This window comes from Micromys minutus (genome assembly GCF_963924665.1).
Source record: "Micromys minutus genome assembly, chromosome: 2".
Taxonomy (NCBI): domain Eukaryota; kingdom Metazoa; phylum Chordata; class Mammalia; order Rodentia; family Muridae; genus Micromys; species Micromys minutus.
In genome coordinates this window covers 80,994,710-81,016,854 of record NC_137971.1, presented here as the reverse complement: position 1 = coordinate 81,016,854, position 22,145 = coordinate 80,994,710, and the positions used below count along the sequence as shown (strand labels likewise).

General features: G+C 41.1%; 1 protein-coding gene across 8 annotated transcripts in view; it reads right to left on the bottom strand.

Annotated features, from left to right (window-relative positions):
- SOX6 (SRY-box transcription factor 6) overlaps window positions 1–22,145 on the bottom strand; it is a 528,984-nt gene that overhangs the window by 85,610 nt on the left and 421,229 nt on the right. For all 8 annotated transcript variants that reach the window (XM_080912300.1, XM_080912306.1, XM_080912305.1 and 5 more), the window contains exon 9: window positions 18,662–18,741. In XM_080912300.1, the coding sequence (XP_080768426.1) occupies window positions 18,662–18,741 (80 nt within the window). The remainder of the gene's footprint in view (window positions 1–18,661; window positions 18,742–22,145) is intronic.

Below are 22,145 nucleotides of genomic sequence, written 5' to 3'. Positions count from 1 at the left end.
TATACAAACTTATAATTCCTTATTTATAGAAATAATATCAAATCACTGAAATGACTGGGGTGACATTGAGGGCAGGTGGCAACCAGCAGCTCCATGCTCACTTCCAGGATGTGAGTAGGCTCTGCTGAGAAGTCCACCTAGCTGAATATATTACTGTTCCAGTGATGTTCTAGTCACAGAGCCAGAGTTCATGAGCAAAACCCCAGACAAGTACATCTTGCTTCTATAAAGATAACAGAAAGACTCATCCATAAGCCCAGAGTTTGGATTTAGAATTTGTGGGTGGCAGTCCTTTGACAGAAGTACCCTTGAATCCAGTATGGGAGAAGTAGGTTGCACCAGGCACCAGAGAAAGGGTAATGTGTCAGACAGAGGTTGCATCCTCTAGGTCTTCTTATATATTGTGAAATGAACTTTGAATCCCACACTGAGTTTCTTGGTTCCTAGGAAATACCATGTTAAAATAACATGGCTGACCTCAAAATTCTCAGCAGTACCAACATGGAAATCTGGAGACAGTCCAGGAGCGTGGCATTCTCTCATGAGATTGCCAAGGAACCAGCTGTTGCTGCTTGAAAAATAGTCTACAACTGCTTGGCTTCCATGTTCATCAAAATCCTATCTATGATGAAGTTTCCAAAACAATTATGGGCAACTATGTAATTAAATAAATATTTAAATTGTTAAAAATATATACAGGGAAACAAAAATGCATCAAAATACAGTGTTTTCTAAATGCTACCTTTCTGCTCTAGTAACTGAGCAGAACAAATGTTGTTCACTGGAAACGAGTGTTCAGTATGTAAGAGCATCGTGCTGTTTTCATGATGTACTTGGTTTTGATTTCTCAGCAAACTTTGGAAGACTGAGTGGAAACACGGTACTAAACACAATTCACACCTATAATAAAATCCACAGATTTATTAAAAATCCATTTTATATTAATACCCAGGTAAAATTTGCATTTTTGGAACTATTAAAGGAGAAAGGAATATATTCCGAATTTGTAAAAAATCAGGTAAACGATGAGTAATAATATAACATATTCTCTTAATTTTCTTAGATTTTCTTCTATGCTTTCTTTAAATTCAAGCAAATGTTTTGCCCTATTTCAGGGCCGATTCCACTGTCACTGTTTAAACAGCAAATTATTACAATTGCCAACTGTAGAACTTTGTCATATTTTGTAGTATGTAAATATACCATCTGCACTTTGCAGTGATACCCATGGTTTACTCTCTAATTAGCAGAAAGGGAATACCTTGTGTGTGGTGGCCATAGTGAACACCATTCTAATGGTGGATAACAGCACACAACATGCTTTTTTGTCAGTGGATTCAGATGCATAGCTCAACAATTTACCTCGAACATTAACAAGGTTATAACTACATGAAGGGCTGAATATGAAATTTAGAAAATAGATTTTATATGTTGCTCTGAGAAGCAGAATCACATTCCACCCAAGAGTGCACCTCCTTTAGCTATCACCTCTGCTCACTAATTGTGTGGTCTTCAGTAAGCCATTTAATCTTTCACAGATGGGAAATGGGCACAGGCAGCACCTTCTCCACAAGTTCCTGTGGCAGTAAACTGAACTCATTATTGGCACTTCTTGTTTTTATAGCACATTCTCCTTAAGAGAAGGCTATTTGTAGGGCCGAGGATAGAGCTTGGTGGGTAGAGTACTAGCTTAGCATGTAGGAAGCCAGAGGTAGGGTAGAAGAGGCGCGGGGGGGGGGGGTGATGTTCTTGGTTGGGGATGTAGCTCAATGGTAGAGCATGGCTGGCATGTGCAAAGTCCTAGATTCAATCCCTACACCAGAAAAAATATATCAGAAATAAAAACAGGCAAACAACAAACCAGGAAACAAAGACTAGTCTAACAAAAGCATTTACAAATGAAACACCAATGGCTGGGAAGGGTTTTGACTAAGAGCACTTGGCTAAGCTTTGCTCCAGAGAAGCTCCAGAAATTGGCCCTTCGCTAGCTGAAAGGTAAAAGTCATTATGAACAGAACAAGCTGGACCCCGCACCATGGCTAGCCTGTGTTTAGTATTGTCTCCTGAACAAGCCGGACCCTGCACCATGGCTGGCCTGTGTTTTGTCTCCTTCCAGTCCATTCTTTGAGGCAGTACTTCGAGGCTGCATACTACAGAAATAAAATGTTTGTGCTAAGAGTGAACGTGGAGAGATTTATAAAAGTCCCCTCCCCTCTGGTGACAGGAAAAGTACCTTGCTATTCTCTAGGGAACAGAAACTTTGTTTGCTCTTTGTTGTTATTGTCTATTCTTGGAAAGGGAATAAAAAAAAAGAACTTTAAACATTCAGAGTCCTGGCATTTTTGGAGGGCATTATGGCTCTATCTTTTCTAAGCCTACTGTAACATGTCCAGAAAACTCTCTATTCCTGATGTCAAATCGCAGCTTTGGTTTGTTAAAAAAGCATCCTTCCAACAGACCATGGAATATTTATGTCTCTGTGCAGCTCTTTGAAGGAATAATCTTATGTTTTTTGTGCCTGTCTTGGGTCAGAGGTTCAAATCAGCATTTCTCTGTCATTCCTTATATGCCGTGTGATAATTTACAGCACAGTGAGATGAATCATAAAACAAAGTGACTATTTGACTTCAGTGACTAATTCTAGTTAATCAAAGATTTCCAGCCTCCTCTCAGCATGAATGCTGTGTGGAAAATATGGGGAGAACAAAGCGTTTTGTCAAGTAACACACCTCGTGATATAAACACATATGTCTCTTAAAGGAAATTTTATCGTTTTCACATTATCGGCACACAAAAGGCGCATTCTTGTCGCAGACCTGGTGTGACTGTGGAGTCATCGTTGTTGGAAACAAGAGCCTGATTAGGTTCCCACACAGATATGAATAGGCTTTCCTTCTTTCTATTTTTTTGTGAAATAGCTGCTTTTATTCCTTTTCAAATAGACTGGTAATTGTCACCCTAAAAACACTGAATTGTGCTCAGGCAACATTTGTTTCTGCTCTTTCTTCCTGTCGTTTTAAAAATCAGCCAATAACATTACTGTCCCTTCTTGTTGGTCTTCTTCTGGTGAGTCTGAGTTAATCCACAGCTGTGTGGATGTAAAAAAAGGTACACAGCAGGCCATGGCTGCTGGGTCTCTTGTCTGCAAATAAAGTGCACAGTCTGCAGGACAGATGTTAAGGGATCTGTTAAATAAGTCAGTGACAGAGATCCTGACCTCTGCCAGGGAACATTTTATTATTCCAGAAAGGGACATAATTACAACATGTTAACAATAAGAAGAACTGAGCCTTTCTTTACAGATTTAACTTCTCTTGCATTCTGGCCAAAATAAGAGTATCTAGGCCCATTTACTGTGAAGCAGTTTGATTGGGTTGAGCACAAACTGCAGATTACGGGATTTCCCCAAGTCCCCAGGAAATGGTTGGACCCTGGCTTTGTGTCAATCTTCCACAGTGTTGTTTATTCAGCACGTATCACTACACTGTTTGTCCAGTGGCACTTGCTACAGGGTGCCATTGTACTGAAGGGAATATCAGTCTTACCAAGCATGGTTCCCTAACTATTAACTCCAATATAATAGCAAATGTAAACTAGAGATCACATGAAAATAGGAATAGAATACACTGAAGTTACTCACCAGGCCTTGTACTGATTTACTTTTCCTGGAGTAAAGTCATGTCTACCAGCGTCCCTCCTGTGGCCTAAGAGGCATGCTGCTCTGACTCCATGATGACCTTTCTAGGCTCGCCTCTGTTTGCTCCTGCACACTCAGCCTGGACCAAGTCCCTCTAAAGGTGCCAGCCACATTGTTGCTTTTGCCCTCTGTCTGGGGATGTCTCTAGGTCTCTGCCATTGTGCTGTCCTCCCTACACTTTCTTTCCAGGAGTCAACATTGCCAGCATCTCACCCAGGAAGTTTGCCAGAACTTCCCCAAGCGGGTGTAAGTGCTTCTTCCTCCCACAATGTTTTCAAACTGGGAAGACATTTATTTTAGCAATTATTGTGCTGCTTGCTAGACCATGGGCCCTAGAGTGCAAGAGCTGAGCTTTATTGATCTTTCTATATCCAAAACAGAAAAGGGTCCTTACTACAGAGTAGACACTTAACACACATTTGGAAAACTAACATATAGTGAATTGAATAATCTTTTATAATGCCCACTATCACTACAAGGTCTTATTTTGGTATTTTAATGTATAATCTTGATTATGTTGGTGCAATCAAATGCACACACACACACACACACACACACACACACACAGAGAGAGAGAGAGAGAGAGAGAGAGAGAGAGAGAGAGAGAGAGAGAGAGCATCTATTCTTGGCTATCTGTTTTTATTCAGCTAAAACTTATTTACACTAAGTAACAGGGTTTCTCTTTGCCTTGGTGCCTTCCTTTCTCTGTCTCTTCTCCCAGACCACTGATAGGCGCTGAAGCTGTGGACAAGCTAATCTACCTCTTTGGGTCACAATTCCTTTAGTATAAAATCAAAAGATTCATTAAGCTCTTGGCAGTGTGCAAAGCACTTTCCACAGGAATTTTTTTATCCTGATGGACATCATTTCTAAAACCACTGAACAGAAGGATTTGGGTATCAAGAAGGTTAATTTGTCCAAATTCAACTAACAGGCTCAAGATTGAACTTGGCAACTGAGACAATTCAAGGTTTCTCTATCTTTTCAGCCATGAAAATCTGTGGCTTTCACAATCTTACTATTGACTTGTGAAATTTTTTCTTGTATTTTTTTTTTGTTCTTTTGGTTTGGTTTTTGCTGCTCTTTATCAGTAGAAAATCCAAACTAAAGTACCCTAAATGCTAACTGGCTGATTTTCACAAGTACATCCTGTGGGACTTCATGGCTTTTGAAGTAAGTCCTGAGCATCAGATACATATATGAGGTCAGAATATTTCTCAGCATTTAGATACAAAGGTTTGTAACTCCATAAACATCCACAATCAATGGAAACCGGTGTGTTATATGCTCACTCTGCCCAAGCACTGCTCATTACCCGATCTCCCTCCCTGGGACTATGAGAGGGTTGGGATTTCTTAGTTTGCTTGCTTGACTGAATACCTCAGACATAACTCACAAAGGTTTGTTAAGTAAGCAAATGGATTGGAGACTTGAGTACAAGGGTCCAGACACAAAGACTACCAAGCATCTAATCACGAAGCAGACCTTGTGTGCCTATGGTTTCCTTTAACCTGTAAGAGAAGGGATTCCCACTTCACACGTGAGGAGACTGGGATTCAAAAGGAATTAGTCCATGGTCACTTGGTTCTTATAACTACAGGGATCTTGGAGAACTAGGAAGTACTGCTTGCAGGAAACCTCCAAGCCTCTCACTAAGTTGAAGACTAGAAAGACAGAGAAAAGAACAAGTCGGAGCAGGCAAGATGGCCCAGGGGGACAAAAGCCATAGTTACACAAGCCTTACAATCTGGGTCAGATCAATCCTCAGAAGCTACAGGGAAAGGGTAGAAGGAAAAAACAAAGTCCCACAACCAGCCTCTAAGCTCCACACATAAGACATAGTGTGGCTATGCCTCCTGCTTCATGTGGAACATGGTGTGGCTCTGCCTCTCTTGCTTCATGAACTTTCTTGTACTATAAATGAGTGATTTTTTTTTTAAAAAAGAGAGAAAAAGCTAGCTGCCACACATAGAGTAGCATCCAGTTTTGGTTACTGGCTATGACTTGATATAAAATGAACTTCAGGTCTCATAGTGTGGTTAGGACACCCCTGAAGATAGAGGTGCAGAGCTTCATGGAGAGGAATTCTAGAGGTCTGTTTTGTTCTACAAGTCCTGAGTATCTCTTTCTAAAGACCCCTGGTGAATGGAGAGGGAACTGAGGTACCTACATCAAAGGAGTCCTACACAGGCCTCTGTTATCTGAATAAAGCTTCTCTTCTGCCTACCTCCCCCCACACACTGACGCTATGTCTGACCTACCTATCCCTTAACTATACACTATGTGCTTCCCTAGTGTATGGAGCCAACACATTTTGTATGTAAGGGTCCTAAGTGGGTGATCAGCATCCCCACTAGGAGGGGTGTCTTCTTGTTCTTGTTCAGTGTTGTAGAATCAAGGTGCTGAGAGCAAAAGCAATGAGAATGCCCTAGGTGGCATGTCTCCTTTGTTTTAAAGTTTTTATTTATTTCTTTATCTGCTTGCTTGCTTTTCTCTTCAAGCAGATCAAGTGATCATCCAGTGGGAATGCCACACTAAAGCACTTTTCCTACTGAGTTTTGAAATGGGGCCTCTGCAAGGGAGCTAGACAGTGACTGAGGCAATACCTTTGTCCGTTTGAGCATTAAATGGCCCGTTACCATATGACTTAGTTAGAGGGGATTTCAGAAAAGATGTTTGTTTTTATTTTATTTTTTAAATTTTTCTCCCAGTTGATTAGAGGGAAACTAGGAGAATAGAGAGCTCCCTCACTTCCCACAGCCTCTCACAAGTGTTAATTAAATACAAACCCATCAGAATGGGAGGGGTAAACTGGGAGCAACACACTGCTCCTCTCCAACACATTCCTGTGAGTACAGACAAGGTGATCTCTTAGAAGAAGACTCACAAGCCCATTACAGAAAGCTGAAAATATGAAAAACTGTAAGAGGCAAAGCAACAGGATGTGACAACTGTTTGTAGATTAAAAAAAAAAAACTACCAATTTCCATATCCTTTGTGCTTAAGTAACACACACCATAAAGGAAATTGGCAGAGCAGATGGTTTCGGCGTTTTCACGTGGATGTGGTACAAGAGAGCCTCCATGGAAGCCAGCTGCCTTCTTACCTACAGAGTCCACTTTCCCCTCAAGTTAGAGAAATTTCCCCAGCATTACAGTGTCAGCATGTTTTCTCCTGTGTCAGACGCCCTGTCGTCTACAGCATCAACTGGACAAGTTGCCCAAACTCTAAAAATGGAGCTTGCTGAACCGGCGCTTCTGTCCCGGCCACTTTAAATTAGAAAACTCTTCAGCTGCTCCACTAATGGTTCTGGAAGTTTCATATACTGTCTGGATCTATTTGTAAATTAAATCGTTTAAAATAAAGCCCTTTAATACTCCATAATCAGTCCTGTCTCTCGGAACACGACTTTGCTGCGAATGCTCCTTCTTGACTCTTCTATTGTCCCGAGGTTCCTTGGAAAGAGGCAGCCAAGCGATAATTCAACATTATCACTGGTCCAGTGCACTAATCGCTTAAAGAGTAGTAAAGGCTCGGTGTTCTCTGTCCTGGGCTCCTGCTGCCTCCTGGCCCCAGGCAGGCAAGGCGACCCAGCCACAGCCAGATGTCAGGAGGCAGAGTCAGCTCCTCATGCAGCAGGCGCTCACTCCAGTATGGTTAAACATCTGTTTCCTCTGTAGGCGAGCAACCTGCTGAACAGTCTGAGCGCTGTGCAGGGGAGGGATGGCCAAGGACACCGTTTTAGCTCCTTTAGGAGACCCATCAAAACTCTGAAACTGCAAGACAGCCCCGGAAACTCTCCAAAGGATATTGCTGCTCAGACAAGAAGCATCCAAAGCATTTCCTCCGAGGAAAGAGCGCTAAAAAGTAAAATGGGCTCTTCCACACAGTAGTTCTCAGGCTTGTTCATTCTTTTTCAGCTTGAAGTTTCTTTTGGACAGCTGGAAATTCGAAAAGTATGTAAACTCCTCGGGGTGTGGAGAAGACCACACTAACTTTGAAAAAATGTCCCCTTTATGATTGAATTAAATCCGCCTCCCTTCGCTTGCATACAGCTGTAAGGGGAACACTTGGTGAAGGAGTTAGTTCCTGACACACCCTGCCAGCCTCCTGCCTCCTCCTGCACTGCCGCCAGTCAGTGGAGTTTAAAGCAAAGGATTCTGGTGGAGAAATAAATTCTAGGATACACCCAGCCACCTACTAGAGTCCTGCCTTGTCACTAGGGAGGAAACGTGATCCAAGTCACTTCGTTCACCTGAGCTTTCACTTCTTCAAACATATGAGGTCTACATTAAAGTCATTTCTTACAAAGGCCAAATATAAACTGTTTTTTAACCTGGACAATGGTACTATATAAGTACATATATGTATGCCTGTGGACACATACACAGTATCACAATATTGTGTCAGCATACAACTGCATGCAGAGATCGATTTCATCTTGTCATTTTCATACACATACATCATCACAACTGCCCATTATTTAATGGTGTTCATGTCTAGCTTTTCCTTTGCTTTGTATCAGAAAGGAATTCAGGTTTCCTTTGTATTATTCATTTAATACATCAGATACAGACCCCCTGCCAAGAATGGTTTCATTCATACTATAGACTCTAAGGAAAAGCATCTCCACACCAAAGTTAATGACCAGCTTCCATATCGTCACCAAGTTTCATAGTCACACCATTCTCATAGAGTATATATGTGGTGGAAGTGAAACTTGACACTCCCTTTGGAAAGCTAGGCACATACTGTATGCTAATTCTATCAGGAGAGCTGTGGCTGCTATCAGCAGAACAGGCAAGCCAGAATAAAACTTTCAGTTTTGAAGATCAGAGAAAAGCAAATTGAGTCAGAACAATCAAACAGGTCTTGATTTGTAACAATCCGGATGAACAGGCAGGTAGACAAGGAGACTTCTGCTCCAGTGAGTGACTGCTATCTCCTATTCTTTATTTTCTCCTTCTCCCACCAGAACACAAACCCGGTGGGGGCAGGTGCTTTGAGTATCCACCAATACCTCCTGCTATCAAGATGCTTTTCTCAAACTCAGCCCTGCCGCCACTTTAGGCAGGAGGTGCTTCTGTTGCCGATGGCTATCCAAACTACTGCAGTGTCTTCAGGACTGCATGTCTGTGATCTCTTCCTACCGGATGCCCCAGCAATCTCATCGCTTTCTGTCAGTCAAAGCAAAGTGTCTCCAGATAGTGGCAACCAAGCCTTCAGGAGAAACTGCCCTCAGTTCAAGACTGCTACCTAGAGCATCACGTGATGCACAGCAGGCACTGTGGAGATGGTGGGAACAACAGACTCACTACGAACTTAAAAAATAGACGTTAACTTTAGAGCACTTCCAGTGTAGCTGCAAAATTAAGAAGGCACAGAGATTGCCCATCCCCCAGCCCTGATGGGCATATGATCCCCATTATCAACATCCCTCCAGAGTAGAACAGTTACTGAGGATGGACTGTATCCACTTGTGTGCTCAGGTATAGCAGGGTCATTCCATGCCCCACATCCCCCGTGTTCTACAAAGCAGGAATTCATATTCCCGGAGTATTTTCACTGATCCTGAAATCCCAGGATTTGCTCTGTCCTGCTCCTCTTTACCCCAAACCTCGGTGACCACTGTTTTCACAGATACATGTCATTTTTCAAACTTGCTGGGCATAAATCACTTAGAAACTCAATTGAAGATATATTTTGATACAACTTTAATTATATAAGATGTAGGGTTTGTTTGTTTATTAAGTTAGTTACTTTTAGACAGAATTCATGTAGGCCTAGCTGTGCTAAAATTTGCTATGTGGACAAGGTTGACCTTGAACTCTTATTACTGCAAAAGTGCTGGGATTACAGGCATATGGCTCTGTGACCAGCTTGATAAGAGTTACATTTAATGATCATATCTAAGCAAATATTTAAACTTTGACTTTATTGGTCTTTTAAGAATTTTATACAATGTTATGATTATATTCACTATTCCCCAACTCCTCCCAGATCCACCTGTTTCCTATCCACTAGTATGATGAATTTTTAAAATATGTATTATTTAATCACTTAACTGAATAGGTAAATTAGTAAACAGTTGGTAGATAACCCGAAAGTCGACTTTCTAGATGATAAATATTTGTTTTGAACCGGATTCGAGTGTAATAGACTGGGCCCTTGTGGGAGGTGAGGCAGGTAAAAGATGTCTTAAGTAGTTGTTCTTCATACATGTGCTTTCCTTCATACTGCTCAGAGTTAATACCTCCAGGGGAAATGCTGACAAGGTACTAAAGAGAAAGTCTAGGTTATGTCCTATCATAACATCAAGTGTTGGTCACAGGAATGGTCACTAGTGTAAAGGGAACAGGACAGTAAGTGGACAGAATGGACTTTCACACAACCTGCCAGAATGTGAAGATTCCGTCTTAATTGTTTGCCTCACCAACTGACTAAGAAGATAGAGACCCTGGAAAATGTGTTCAGCTCTACTCAGCTTTTATTCTTTTTATTCTAGTAAACAATAGTGTAAATTGTTCAGTAACTGCTTATTGATATAATGGAATTGTGTCAGTTTATATTATTGCTCTCAACACTTTGAGGTAAATATGAGTTACTGCCATCAATTATAAAGGCTAGAACATACAGTGGTTACATTTACACATGATCACTCAGCACAGAGATGTTTACAATAAACTGAGAAATAAGTCCCTTGTTAGTAACATTTAAGTTATATCTACCTCTCTAAATATATAATGTGAAAAATAACTCATTATCACAAGCCTTAAAATCTAGAATAGCCAAAATAAATTGAGATGGTTTCAAACAATTATGTAGAGGGTGAAATATTACAAAGTTTCCCTGAACTGACAATTGGATGGACTTTTACAAACCTGCAGGCCAATAGCATATGCACTCTCCCAGAAGTAAAGTAAAATGGTAGATCTAACCAACAAGGCTGCCCAATACATGCCAGCCCCCACGGAAGAAGTTTTGCAGTGCAGTGTGTAATGTCTGTGAGAAAAACCTCTGACCCCGTCCACTAAGAATGGTTTAGTCTTATGAGTCTTATCTGTTTCCTGACAGGTCAAATTAGCTTATGATATCTTTTTCTGATATAAATGTCCGGTTGGCTGTACTCACTCATCCTGTCATTATTCACTGGATGAAAGTCTCTTCTGACAAAGTCTGACTCTTTCAGACTTCCTAATACATTCTCAGTCAGCTCATGTCTCTAACTCCACTATAGACAAATGCATACAACACCAGTCCAAAACTGCTTATGTGTGGGCCATGACAGCAGTATTCTTTTTCCAATGGGATATTCTCTGTATTTACATTGATAGCAGTATTATTATGGAGGTGCGCTCTCTGCCTACTTAGTACAAGGACAACTGTCCCTCAGTATTTGTAGGGGCTTTGATCTCATCCCTATTTGATACCCAAATCTCTGGATGCTCAAGACCCTTATATAAAACACACAACCTCTGCCTATCCTTCCACGGTCCTTCAGCTCATCTCTAGATCTTGTATAATACCTAATGCAATGTAAATTCTATGCAAACACTTGCTGTACTGTATTATTTAGGGAGTCATGACAAAAATAACCTGTGCACATTCATTAGAGGTACACTTTTCTAGACATTTTTCTTCTCATGAATGGGTGGATTCATGGATTGTAGAACCCATAAATAAGTAAGGGCTGACCATTTTTGCATAGTGGGAGATTCTTGACTGTAGAGTGGGTGATAGGTAGGGTTGGAGGTGAATGACTCTGGGTGGGGATGGGCCTCTCTGCACATTAGAAGAGGTTTTGTGCTTCCAGCATACTGACTTCTACTGAACCATCTCTGAGGGTGTAGTTTAATGCCCCAAGAATCAAACAACAAACTGCAGGTAACCAGACCTATGGGAGAAGAGCCAACTTTCTCAACTTCATGGCACTGCCTTAAAACTAATTAAAAATCAACCATCTTAAAGGAACTCCCCTCACTCATTGTTTGATTATATATGGATGGTAGAGGAGTACAAATGTTGACTTTGGCAAACTATAATAACCAGCCAAATTTCCAAGAACTAAAGAATGCTTCTGTATCTAGCATCTCTCTTTAATTTGCTTGTATTTTCTTTATCTTCTGTCAGAGCTTCTCTAGAACACCCACATCTCCTTAAAGTGGCATCCACAAGTGAAGACTTGTATGCGCCCTATGGACAGAGCATAAGACCAGATGTTTTAAGAAGAGTTTTAAAGAAGGTTAGATGTAATGGCCACCAAAGACAAAATTCATCCACTCTTACTCATTTTATTAAATGCAGTGCCAAGTAATGTTGGGGATTTTACACTGAAAAGGGGAGAAAGAGAGACAGAAAGTGGAAGAGAAAGAGATGGGGGGGAGAGGGAGAGAGAGGGGTGAGAGGGAGGGGGAACGAGAGGAAGTGGGGGAAGAAACACCCACACCCAACTCTATGTTCAGTGCCTGACAGTCCTGTCAGATGACTCTGAGGAACTTGGTGATGTTGGAAAGATTGTATTTAGTTACCAGCATTTGAAAAAATAGCATTTATGATCCCATATACTACTCATGACAACCCTGAACATATATCTTATGCTCTTTTCACTGTGAAAAGGCTGACAAAAGGAAGCATTTTGGAAACAGTGCCCGGCAAACAGCAGGTAGGCGATGGTGGGAAGCAGAGCTCAGGCCTCATCCCATTAGCTCGGAACACATGGGATCTGGCTGCTGCTGTCCTCTCAAGTTCTCCTACCTCTTGAAAGTCAAGGAAAGAAGATGAGGGCTGGGTGAAGGCTGATTAATAAAAGAAAAACATTTTCCCTCAAAATTGCAACCCCTCGATTGGTATCCTCAAGATAAGCTTAGAATCTACAAATTCCCTCTTCTCTACAGGGTGGGTGGAGCTCTGTGTCTCTGATCAACTCTGTGTTAACTCCCACTCCCACCCAGCAGAGCTACCCTGAGTTAGTATCCACATCCTTTGCATGAAGCTTGTTTACAATTGCCAGAAAGAAGACAGGGTCTCAGCAGCGAGAGAGCCCTAAACACAACAGATGAAGCTGGAGCTAAAATAGGAAGGGAGTCTCTCCCACACAGATGGGATGGTTTCTCTTCCACAGGAAGCACTGTTTGACAATATTGTTTAAATAAAAGATGTGTTCTTTTCCATTTTAGCAGAACCTTCAATATGCTTCTCCATCTTTGTAATCTTGGCAAGACTTTTCCTCTAAGCAAAACAGAGTAACCAACAAATATGGAAATCTAATTCTATTGGTATTTTGTTAATCTTCACACCCAATTCCTTCATTTAGGCTACTACCCATGCTAAACTATAAGAATCAGTCTGTTAAAATATGTCCCAACTAAAGCTTGGTGGCTCTGAATGCTCGAAAATCCTTCTCGGGGGCTAATGAAGACAGAAACTCTGCCCGTGACAATATTAAGTTTGTTTCCTCTGGTGATTCAGAGAAGTGAGCAATCTGTCAGCAATGCATTGAGGGAAATTACTTGTCTTGGAGGAATAGCTGCTGACAGTCACTTTATCTCGGGGCTGACCCAAACATCTCCCCACTGACAAACAAATTACTCTCTAACTTTGAAAAGGTAGCTAGCTGGTTTTAATTTTGATTTCTCTTTCAGAATCGTTTATACAGTACCCATATCCACCATTTATTGTAGTTTTCAGGGGTAGCAGAAGTGTATGTAGAGGGGAAGGTTTGAATTCATAAGCAAGAAAAAAAGATGAAGAAATTATTTTTAAAAAAAGAGGAACCGTGGGGCTCCCTTCACGACTGAACATGGACGAAGCTGCGGAGCCGACTCGACATTAAGACTGGCAGCGTCGCCAGTGGCTGACTGGGTGAGTGAACACATTACCCACACAGTTCTGTAGGAATTAATTTCCTTCAATAAAATGATTTTTAAGGATCATATATTTCACAATCTAAACATATGTCACTGTTTCATAAACAAAATAAATGGATTAAAATAATACATTACCAATATGCTGACATGTGGAGATATTTTAATTAGAAATTCTTAAGCTGTGTGGTATTTAACTGCTGGATTTGCTGAAGAGAAGCATGCATCATTTAATAAGAAGGCATGAGGCAGGTGTATCACTTTGCATATGGTACCAGATTGTGTTTAATATAAGCTATGACTATGAGAAAACATTGCTCCCAATTAAAAACAAAGCAAAGCAAAATTACCCTGGGATCTATCGTTGACAGTAATCAGTTAAAATGAATCAATATACTGAAAATATTTTTAAATAAAGAAAATCCAGAACTCATGTTTTGAGACAGTGTATCTTCAGACAGAATCTAACATCACATCTATTTAAAGGCCATATTTACATGACTGCCTCATTATTCTGGTCCCCTTTCCCGAACGTTCTTTTTGACTTACTTAAGGACCAGTGCTAACATAGCTACAGAAAGCAAATGGCAAATGGTCCAGAAATGTATACTGTGAGCGCCCCAGAGTAAGTAGCAATATAATATATTGTTTACTGTGGAAAGTGCCCTCTGTTCTGGAAAGGTCAAAAGCATTGTAACCTTAGAGTTACAGTTTCCGATTGTTCCCAGGGTTAAATACATTATCAAAATTAATGGTTCAAGCCCCTCAGCCTTCAGATATATGAGTATTTGTCTCTCCATCTGCTGAACTGTTTTACTAAAAATAGCACCTTTGGCCTCCTCTCTGCTGATATCGTGCCCCTGAGGCAGAAACGACCAGACCTTAGATCAGAACAGCTCTCCCTGTCTTCCATAATTTAAAGACAAAACTGCAATATGCTAATGTCAGAAGGGCCATTCCATTCCTTTTCCCTCCTTGATGCAAATGTTATGAATTTAGGGTTTGACTAGTATTGCTAGGGTTACAGACACGTGATCATAGAAATAACATCGCCTGAAAGGAAATCAACAGGTAAAGAAAGCAAAGCCCTGAGCACTGTGTCGGTTAAGGGTCAGAGTGCTGTAGAGTTCGCAGGAAGCTCTTGCTGTACAGAAATCCTATTGCTGTCACAGTTTATCATGACCCCAATTATTGACAGAAACATGACATATTAGCTTGCCACAGGGAGGAAGAAAGCCACCACTGAAAGAGGTGATGAGCTAATTGGAGCAAAGCAAGCTATCACTAAGTTTTCTCTCTAAATATCCTAATTTTGTCCTAAATATTACTGTTAACAAGTTTAGATATGGGTGTCTCCTGTGTTGTTTAAAGATGTCCCAGTAAATACACCATGCTCAGGCCACAAAATCTGGAATACCTACCTTTTATACAAGGCTCACCAACATCTAAGTTTTGTTGACATGCAGAAAAATACTTTTTTTTTTTAATGGAAAGGAAGAACCACATGTCCTCCAATGAAGGCAGATCTAGCCTATGATGTATAGTCTTCTACATGGAGACAATTGTAAATGTGGATAAAGTGTAACATTTAGAAAGGGAGGGTCACATTAGCTAACAAGTAGAGACAGGCTGCAGGCAAAAGGACAGTGAGTTGTGAGAGAGGGTATAAAACGAGTTGCTTTCTAGTTTCCACTCTTCTTTTTTCTTCTTCTTTTTGGGGCAGATACGCACATAAAATGTGGTCAACAGCAAGGGTTAAAACCCTAATTAAAGTTTAAATGGCCGATATAACTGTGCAGGAGTTTACTGGGATTTAGGGACTTTGGAAATGCATTCCTTAAACCAGCCAGGTGATGTTTTTAATTGTAAGTTAATCACAATAAAGATATTTCTTTATAATGAAAAGTTTAATTAAATAAATCAAAATTTAAAATGGAGGCAAGAGAACATAGTACAAATAAAAACCCAGGATACTCTCAGACCAGATACATTAAAAACAACAAAGCTGTGAAAGGTCTTGCATAGGATGGGGTTGGCCCAGATAAAGTGACAGACGTGTGGTGTTTGCCTAGCTTCTATGTCAGCACCTCTGTGACTCTCGGAAGCTATGACACTATGGTTTCCAGAAGCCAGGTCTAATATGACAGGCATGTGTGCCCATGAGGGAAGAGATCGGGGAAGAAGTATGAGGTAAAATAAGGGACTTGGTGGACCCTAGCTGAAGAGAGGAGAAAGGGCAGAACACAATATCCCTACAGAGACCAAGGGCAGAGCTTGAGCAGAGTTCACCACTTCCCAAGTCTCCTGGGCCCATCACAGCTCCTTGGGCTGGGTGCTCTGAGTGGGTCAGCTTGCTACCTACCATCATACAGAGAGGATGCTCCCTGTATCTATACACCCCTTAGCCCCTTCTGGAATGAGCTGATTTTTCCCTGCCCAAGAACATGATGCACTTCTGCAGCCAACAGAGAGGCCTTTGAAAGCTTTCCTGGCTATGCAGAAGGCAGCAGTGTGCCAGTCTGTGTCTAGTCATGTCAGAGTCTCCTGCCCCCATCAAAGAGCAGGGAGGTGACAGAGGGTGCTGCAGCTCTTCCTTTGGCTGTTTCAAGGTGACCTTTTGTCTTGTTCTCCTCCTTACGCACGGTCACCTAAGCATCTACTATCATTCCCAAGTAGATGGGCTGAAGAGCAGCAGAGGAGGTCATGTCCAAAGGTCACAGACAACTGACCGGTCTACATTGGTAGGACTGAAAGGGCTGAATGTAGATGCAATTAGAGTTTTGTAGAGGAGTGCAATGGGCAAAGTTTCCCGTCTGGGTTAGAACTTAAAGTTTGGTACTTGGTCTCACCTAGAAAATTAATCTTTTTTTTTTTGTTTGTTTTTAAATCAGTAGCTACATCATATCCGCCACGTCTGAAAGAACCAGAGAGAAACACCAATGATTGATACAGGAGAAGGATGCAGTCAGATCAGACACCACATAACCAGAGAGAAGAAGAGCAGATTCCTGTTGCAGAGACAGCCTCTGTGTTCTAAAGGGACCACATATACAGAAGAAGCATGATTTCCAACAATGCTGAAAAAGGTTTTCTTGGGGGCTAAACATTTAAAAGACATCCGAGAAACTTGTCAGCTCAGCCAGGTGCAGGCACCCAACTTCAGCCTATAAAAACTAAGTCAGGAAAACCAGCTCAGGCAGTTAGCTGTGGGTGAGTAGTTACCCCAAGGCCCAGAGGATTTAACAGTTGTGGTGGCTCTTAGAAGCTCTCTGTCCCTTAACTGTAGAACTCTACAATCAGAATTATAGTTGATCATGGTTACAGAAAAGTGTATGGTCCAATGGAAATGGCCTTTAAAGTTTAAGTATTTGTTAAACAGAAGACATTGTACATGAGAATGGGTAAGAATGTAGGAAGATGGCTTTGAAGCTCCCTGTAAGAAAAGGGCAGAATACCTTAAGGCCTTCAGATTAGGAGACACGAGCATGGCTTTAGCATTCAGGCTGTTTGCCACTTTTTAAAAGGGCTGGAATATGCTGGAACCATCCATTCCCCCTCCCAAAGAAGCAGCAACAGAAGCATTCATACCTCAATCTGTTTGTGGTTGTAAGAGTGGCCACCACCATGTTCATAGGGGTCCAAATTCCTGCCAAAACGGTCACTTATGCCCTTTAGCCTTGGGTTAATTTGTGGGTGGGAGACATGACCCTTCTGTTTAATGGCATATTCAGAAAACAAAAAAGACAAAACATACTGTCAGAACTCATGAAACAGCATGGAATTCATTGCAGGGTATAGACCACATCAAAGGATGGCACATAGTCCTAGACCCAGCCTCTCCGTTTTACAGAAACTGGTCAGAGGACTCCTGCCTCTAAATTCAGAAAGCTCCACAGCAGGAAGAGAACTAAGGGGCCACCAATGGAAAGGTTTCTTTTAGATCTTTCTCTGCTGCTCAGAGCCCAGTGCTAAAAGTGTGAAAGACAAACGCCCGTGAAAGGGAAGGAGCTGCCATCTGCTATTATGATGCCCCTGTCCCAGATGCCTCTGGTGGGGACAGCTTCATGCTGACCAGAAGAGATCTGAAACAAAAACTTCTCAGGTGTTTCTTCTTGGCCCAGCTGAAAATGTTTGTAGTGCTGTGGGGGATTTGTATGTGTTAGCTTGTTTCCTTTTGGTACGATGGTGGCACACCCTTTATGTTCAAATCTTACAGGCAATAGCAACACGAAAATACTGTCTGTCCAGAAGCTCTTTCCTGGGTTCAAAAGGAAAGCTCAGATAAAAACTGTTCCTAAGAAATGTTGAATGTATGGAAACAACTTATGGTGTATTTTTAAGTCTTCTAAGGATAAAAGTTTGACTTTTTTTGTTTTGAACACTGAAATCTATTCATATTTAAAGTCAATTCTTGGCTCTAAGGAGGGTGTTAGAAGCATGCAAAGGCCACGCAGAACTATTCTAAATACCTCATTTTACTGTGAGGAACATACAATAATCTTTCAGTCAGCTTCCAAACATGATTAGCTTGATAAACAGACGCTGACCCAGAGCTAAGTCAGGCGCATGCCGACCTTTCACTCTGGCAAGAACAGGTCACACTACAGACTCAGGAGCAGCGTGTTTATATTTTGCTAAATAGTCAAAGTAACTGGGAATAATGGCTCCTTATTCCCTGAGCTGGAAAAGGCTCAGCATTGTCTCTGGTCCAAAGCTGATGGGGAAAAAAAAGCCTGTCTAATGTATATAATGTATACATTAGTGTATAATGGAAACTCAGATGAACCGTGGATAAGGAAAAGCTAACACTTTCAAACAACAACTACCCTTACAGAATGTAAAGCTGTTAACTTGCTAAAAGAGAGCAACACAGAACCACAGAACCAAATTGTGACGTTGGATTTCCTTTACAAACTACAAACGCTGGAACTGGCACTTTTCTCTCCCACTTTCAGCATGCTAAGTACAGAAGGTGTTAATTCTCTGGGCTATGCTTTAACTTATTTAACATTCAGGCCATTATTTAGAATACAGCTGGATCTCAGGTTTCCACTCAAGCACTGGCCCTTCTCCCACATTCCTCCTTCCTCCTGGCACTTACCTGAAGCTGTAAAGGGCTGAGTCCAGAAGCAGCAGCAGCTGCCATTGTTGACGGAATGAACTGTACGGGGTAGTTATCACCTGTCGGGAAGAACAATGCGCGCAGGTTTAGACAATGCACAGGGAATCGCTGCAGACAAGTATAAACATGGTCCTTGGATCGCCCAAGCTTTACAACATTGCCCTAAGCCCAAACATCTGCAGAAACAAAAGGCTGAGTTGGGCACAGGCTTGCGCTGCCGCCTTGGAACTTTTTGTTAACAGATAGCTGGTAGGCAAACTGGCAAAACATGAATGTGATGTTGAAAAAAATTAAATGTGCAATTCAAGCATGTTCGCTCCACTACAAATCTTGTAATACATCATTTTTTTAAGAGTTAAAAAAAAAAAAAAATTAAAGCCAGGCTGATGCTCGGCACACAGTGAAAGGAAAGGAGGCTTTTCTCTTAGAGAAACAGAAAGTTCGAACTTGGTAGGTAAAATGAAGACTTAGAGTCAATAAGCAAACAAACAAACAAAAGATATTTACCAATGACAAGCCAAAATGCAAAATTTTATTTCATAGAAGATGAGCAAATGGTAAGAAAAATATCCCCTTTAATGTGGCCAGTCTTACCTGTTGGTTCTCTGAAATGTACTGGCAGGGGAAATCTATCTTTTGGGTTAATCTTTGGTACTAAGTAGTGGATCCTGGTGCAGAGTCTCACACACAAGGGACTGATTGAAGCATTTGGGGTGATGATAATTTAATAACTTCACATTCTGCATGGGTGGGCTGCCTACACTGAAAAGCTGGAAGCATGCTTTATGCTGTACGGTATGGTGCTTCAAGTCCAAGCCAACACCTACCTATGTTGAAACACCTCCTGTGACCCAAGGACACAGGCCACGGCCAGATACCCACAGAGCCAAGAGGAAGGGACGAAGGACATATTGAAATGGTGGCAAGTGAACTAAAAATTAGTGTTTGTGGGTGAGTCACAGAGTATCAGTGGTTTATGTGGCAGCATGCTGGCTCCGGCTACTTATTTAAAGTCGGTGTTATATACTATCTCTAGGCTATATTTTAATAGGCTGCTCCCCCACATATTTTTGACATTTATAATAATCATGCTGTTTTGCATGAACTTTTCCACACTGAACACTGAATGTAATAATGAAGAGACGTTGCAGGAAGAGTTCCGGGCACTGGCGTTGTCAAATCAGAAGCAGGAGAACCTCTTGTTTCCTGTCTGCATCGATGCTAATGCCCACAGCGGGCCTGGTACCTCTAGCTCCTTGCAGCTCATCCCCGTTTACCATGGAAAGCGCTCCTCAGCTGGCCCAATGTAAATGTTAAGTTGCTTTCACTTCTAACAAATTGTTAGCTTCTGATCTGCACGGTCTCTTTGCATCATATCCATAATGCCTCATCAGACCATTGAGCACAGTGTGCGCCTGTACACAGTCCAGTAACAATTGGCTTCTGATTGCAAACGGAGCGCTGCTACAATGCACTCGCTAAGGCCACATTGTGCCGGTCTCCTATGGAGTAATGTTCAAAATATCTGATCCTGTTTTTCCCCTTCCATGAGGTTGATTTTCATCTGCCCTACTCTAGGAGCTTTTTAGAAAAGATAACTAGGCAAAATTATTTTTATAGTAAATGACTATCACTTTATGCTTAAATAAGTCTACTGATCTTCTTGATATTTAAACTAAATTATCTGAAGAAAAAAATATCTTGATCTAAGTCAAATGGTAATTTTTTTCGGGGTGGATATCTTATCAGCTTTTGAAAAAAAAAACCCACAAATGATACTGAATTAATGATGTTTCAAAAATAGAGGGAAAAAAAATAACCATTCCACCCATCAGCACAGACCTCCTCCCCGAACATTTTAAAGCTGTTCTTTCTTTAAATGTCATGCATTATTCATGCAACTCCACACCACAACCCCCTCCCTGGAAGTTTAATACCAGTGGCTTTATTTGTACTAAAACATTTTTCATGTCAAACATATTTTAAAAAATCAAACTCTGAAAGAATTCCCCAGGGCACTCCTTCTCCATAGCTGTCATGCCGCTGCGCCGTGAAATAGTCGGCTTTTTACATGGTTTCTGGCTTGCCAGTTAATTTATGACTGTCTCCACCACACCCTGTAGTATGCTCCAGCTCACCTGCTGGCTACAAACAGCTTTCTTTCCACTGTTGACAAGCATATTTTCAAAATATTTTTAACCTTTCTGTGGGTTTGAATCTGCATATCTGAATAGATCTTCAGAAAGCTATTTCTCCAGAACCCATCATTGTATCAGTACTAAAAGTCAAAATGAGTCCATTAGAGCAATGGAGTATATCACTGAGGATGCAGAGGAGAGGGAGGGGAAAAAAGGCTGGAGAGGGGGATGAGGGCTGGCCCTAGAAGAACAAACAATGTACCAGGGCTTTTAGGGTACTGTGAGTTTAGTTTGTGATAACAAAGTTACATGTTTCCTTTTACCCACTCTCCTTTTTCTTTAGTAACAATTGATCAAGAAAAGTTTGCAGTGTCTAACTTGGCAGGGAATCAACCAACATGTTGCAGCAATTTTTTTTTTTCAAATTTGTCTCTGGATGTGAAATGTTTGCATGAGGACCATTCTTTTTAAATTTGTACAAAGGAAGAGGCAGCCTGTTGAAACAGGTTTGCTTTAGGCATGACTGTAATCTGGCCCTTGTTACCTCAAGTCTAAGCAGTCAGTACCCAAATACCAATCGGGGAAGCAAGGATTGCCCTACAAGCCCATCTTTTGAAGGTCTAGCTATCACTGCAGAGCAAACACAGAACAGACGTGAGACCCATGTAACTGTGGCTGACATTGGCTTTATTCATCAGAACAGACAATGTTCCCCTGGCATCCCCTTTGTAAACACTGTTTTGAGACTTAGGAGGAATAAGAGAAGAAGACAAACAGAACTAAAAGTGAGGACTCAGATTCTTCAGTAACTATCTCAAGATGGGAATAAAGTCTTCTATTGCATTTTCTACTCTCCAACATAGAAGACCAATATTTTACACATCCCTAACTTCACAAATTATTATGCTGGCATGATTAGAAGTTGACAAACCTATAGAGCATCCCTTCATGAGTTAAGACTGTTCTTGTCACTACACAGAAGTTTCTAATATAGACTTTGTTGTGTCACTTTTCCACATCATCTCTTGGTCCTCTGAGGAGCTATATGAGGTCCAGACATATTCTTGTGCATGGCTACATTGTTGCAAAGGGTCTCAGGTAATATGATATGTTTAAAACTACCACAATACTTTCAATTTGTTTAGGGCACAAAAACAAATTAGAAAACATACATTGCTGAGACCATCTTATTTTCATTTCTCCTGCTAATATTCTCTTACATTCATCAAATGCTATTACAGGTGAAAATATTTTAGCTTAGTTTTATTTATTTAACTATCACATAGCTTGTTCTACATGCCTTTTTAAAACCTAAGAAGCGTTAG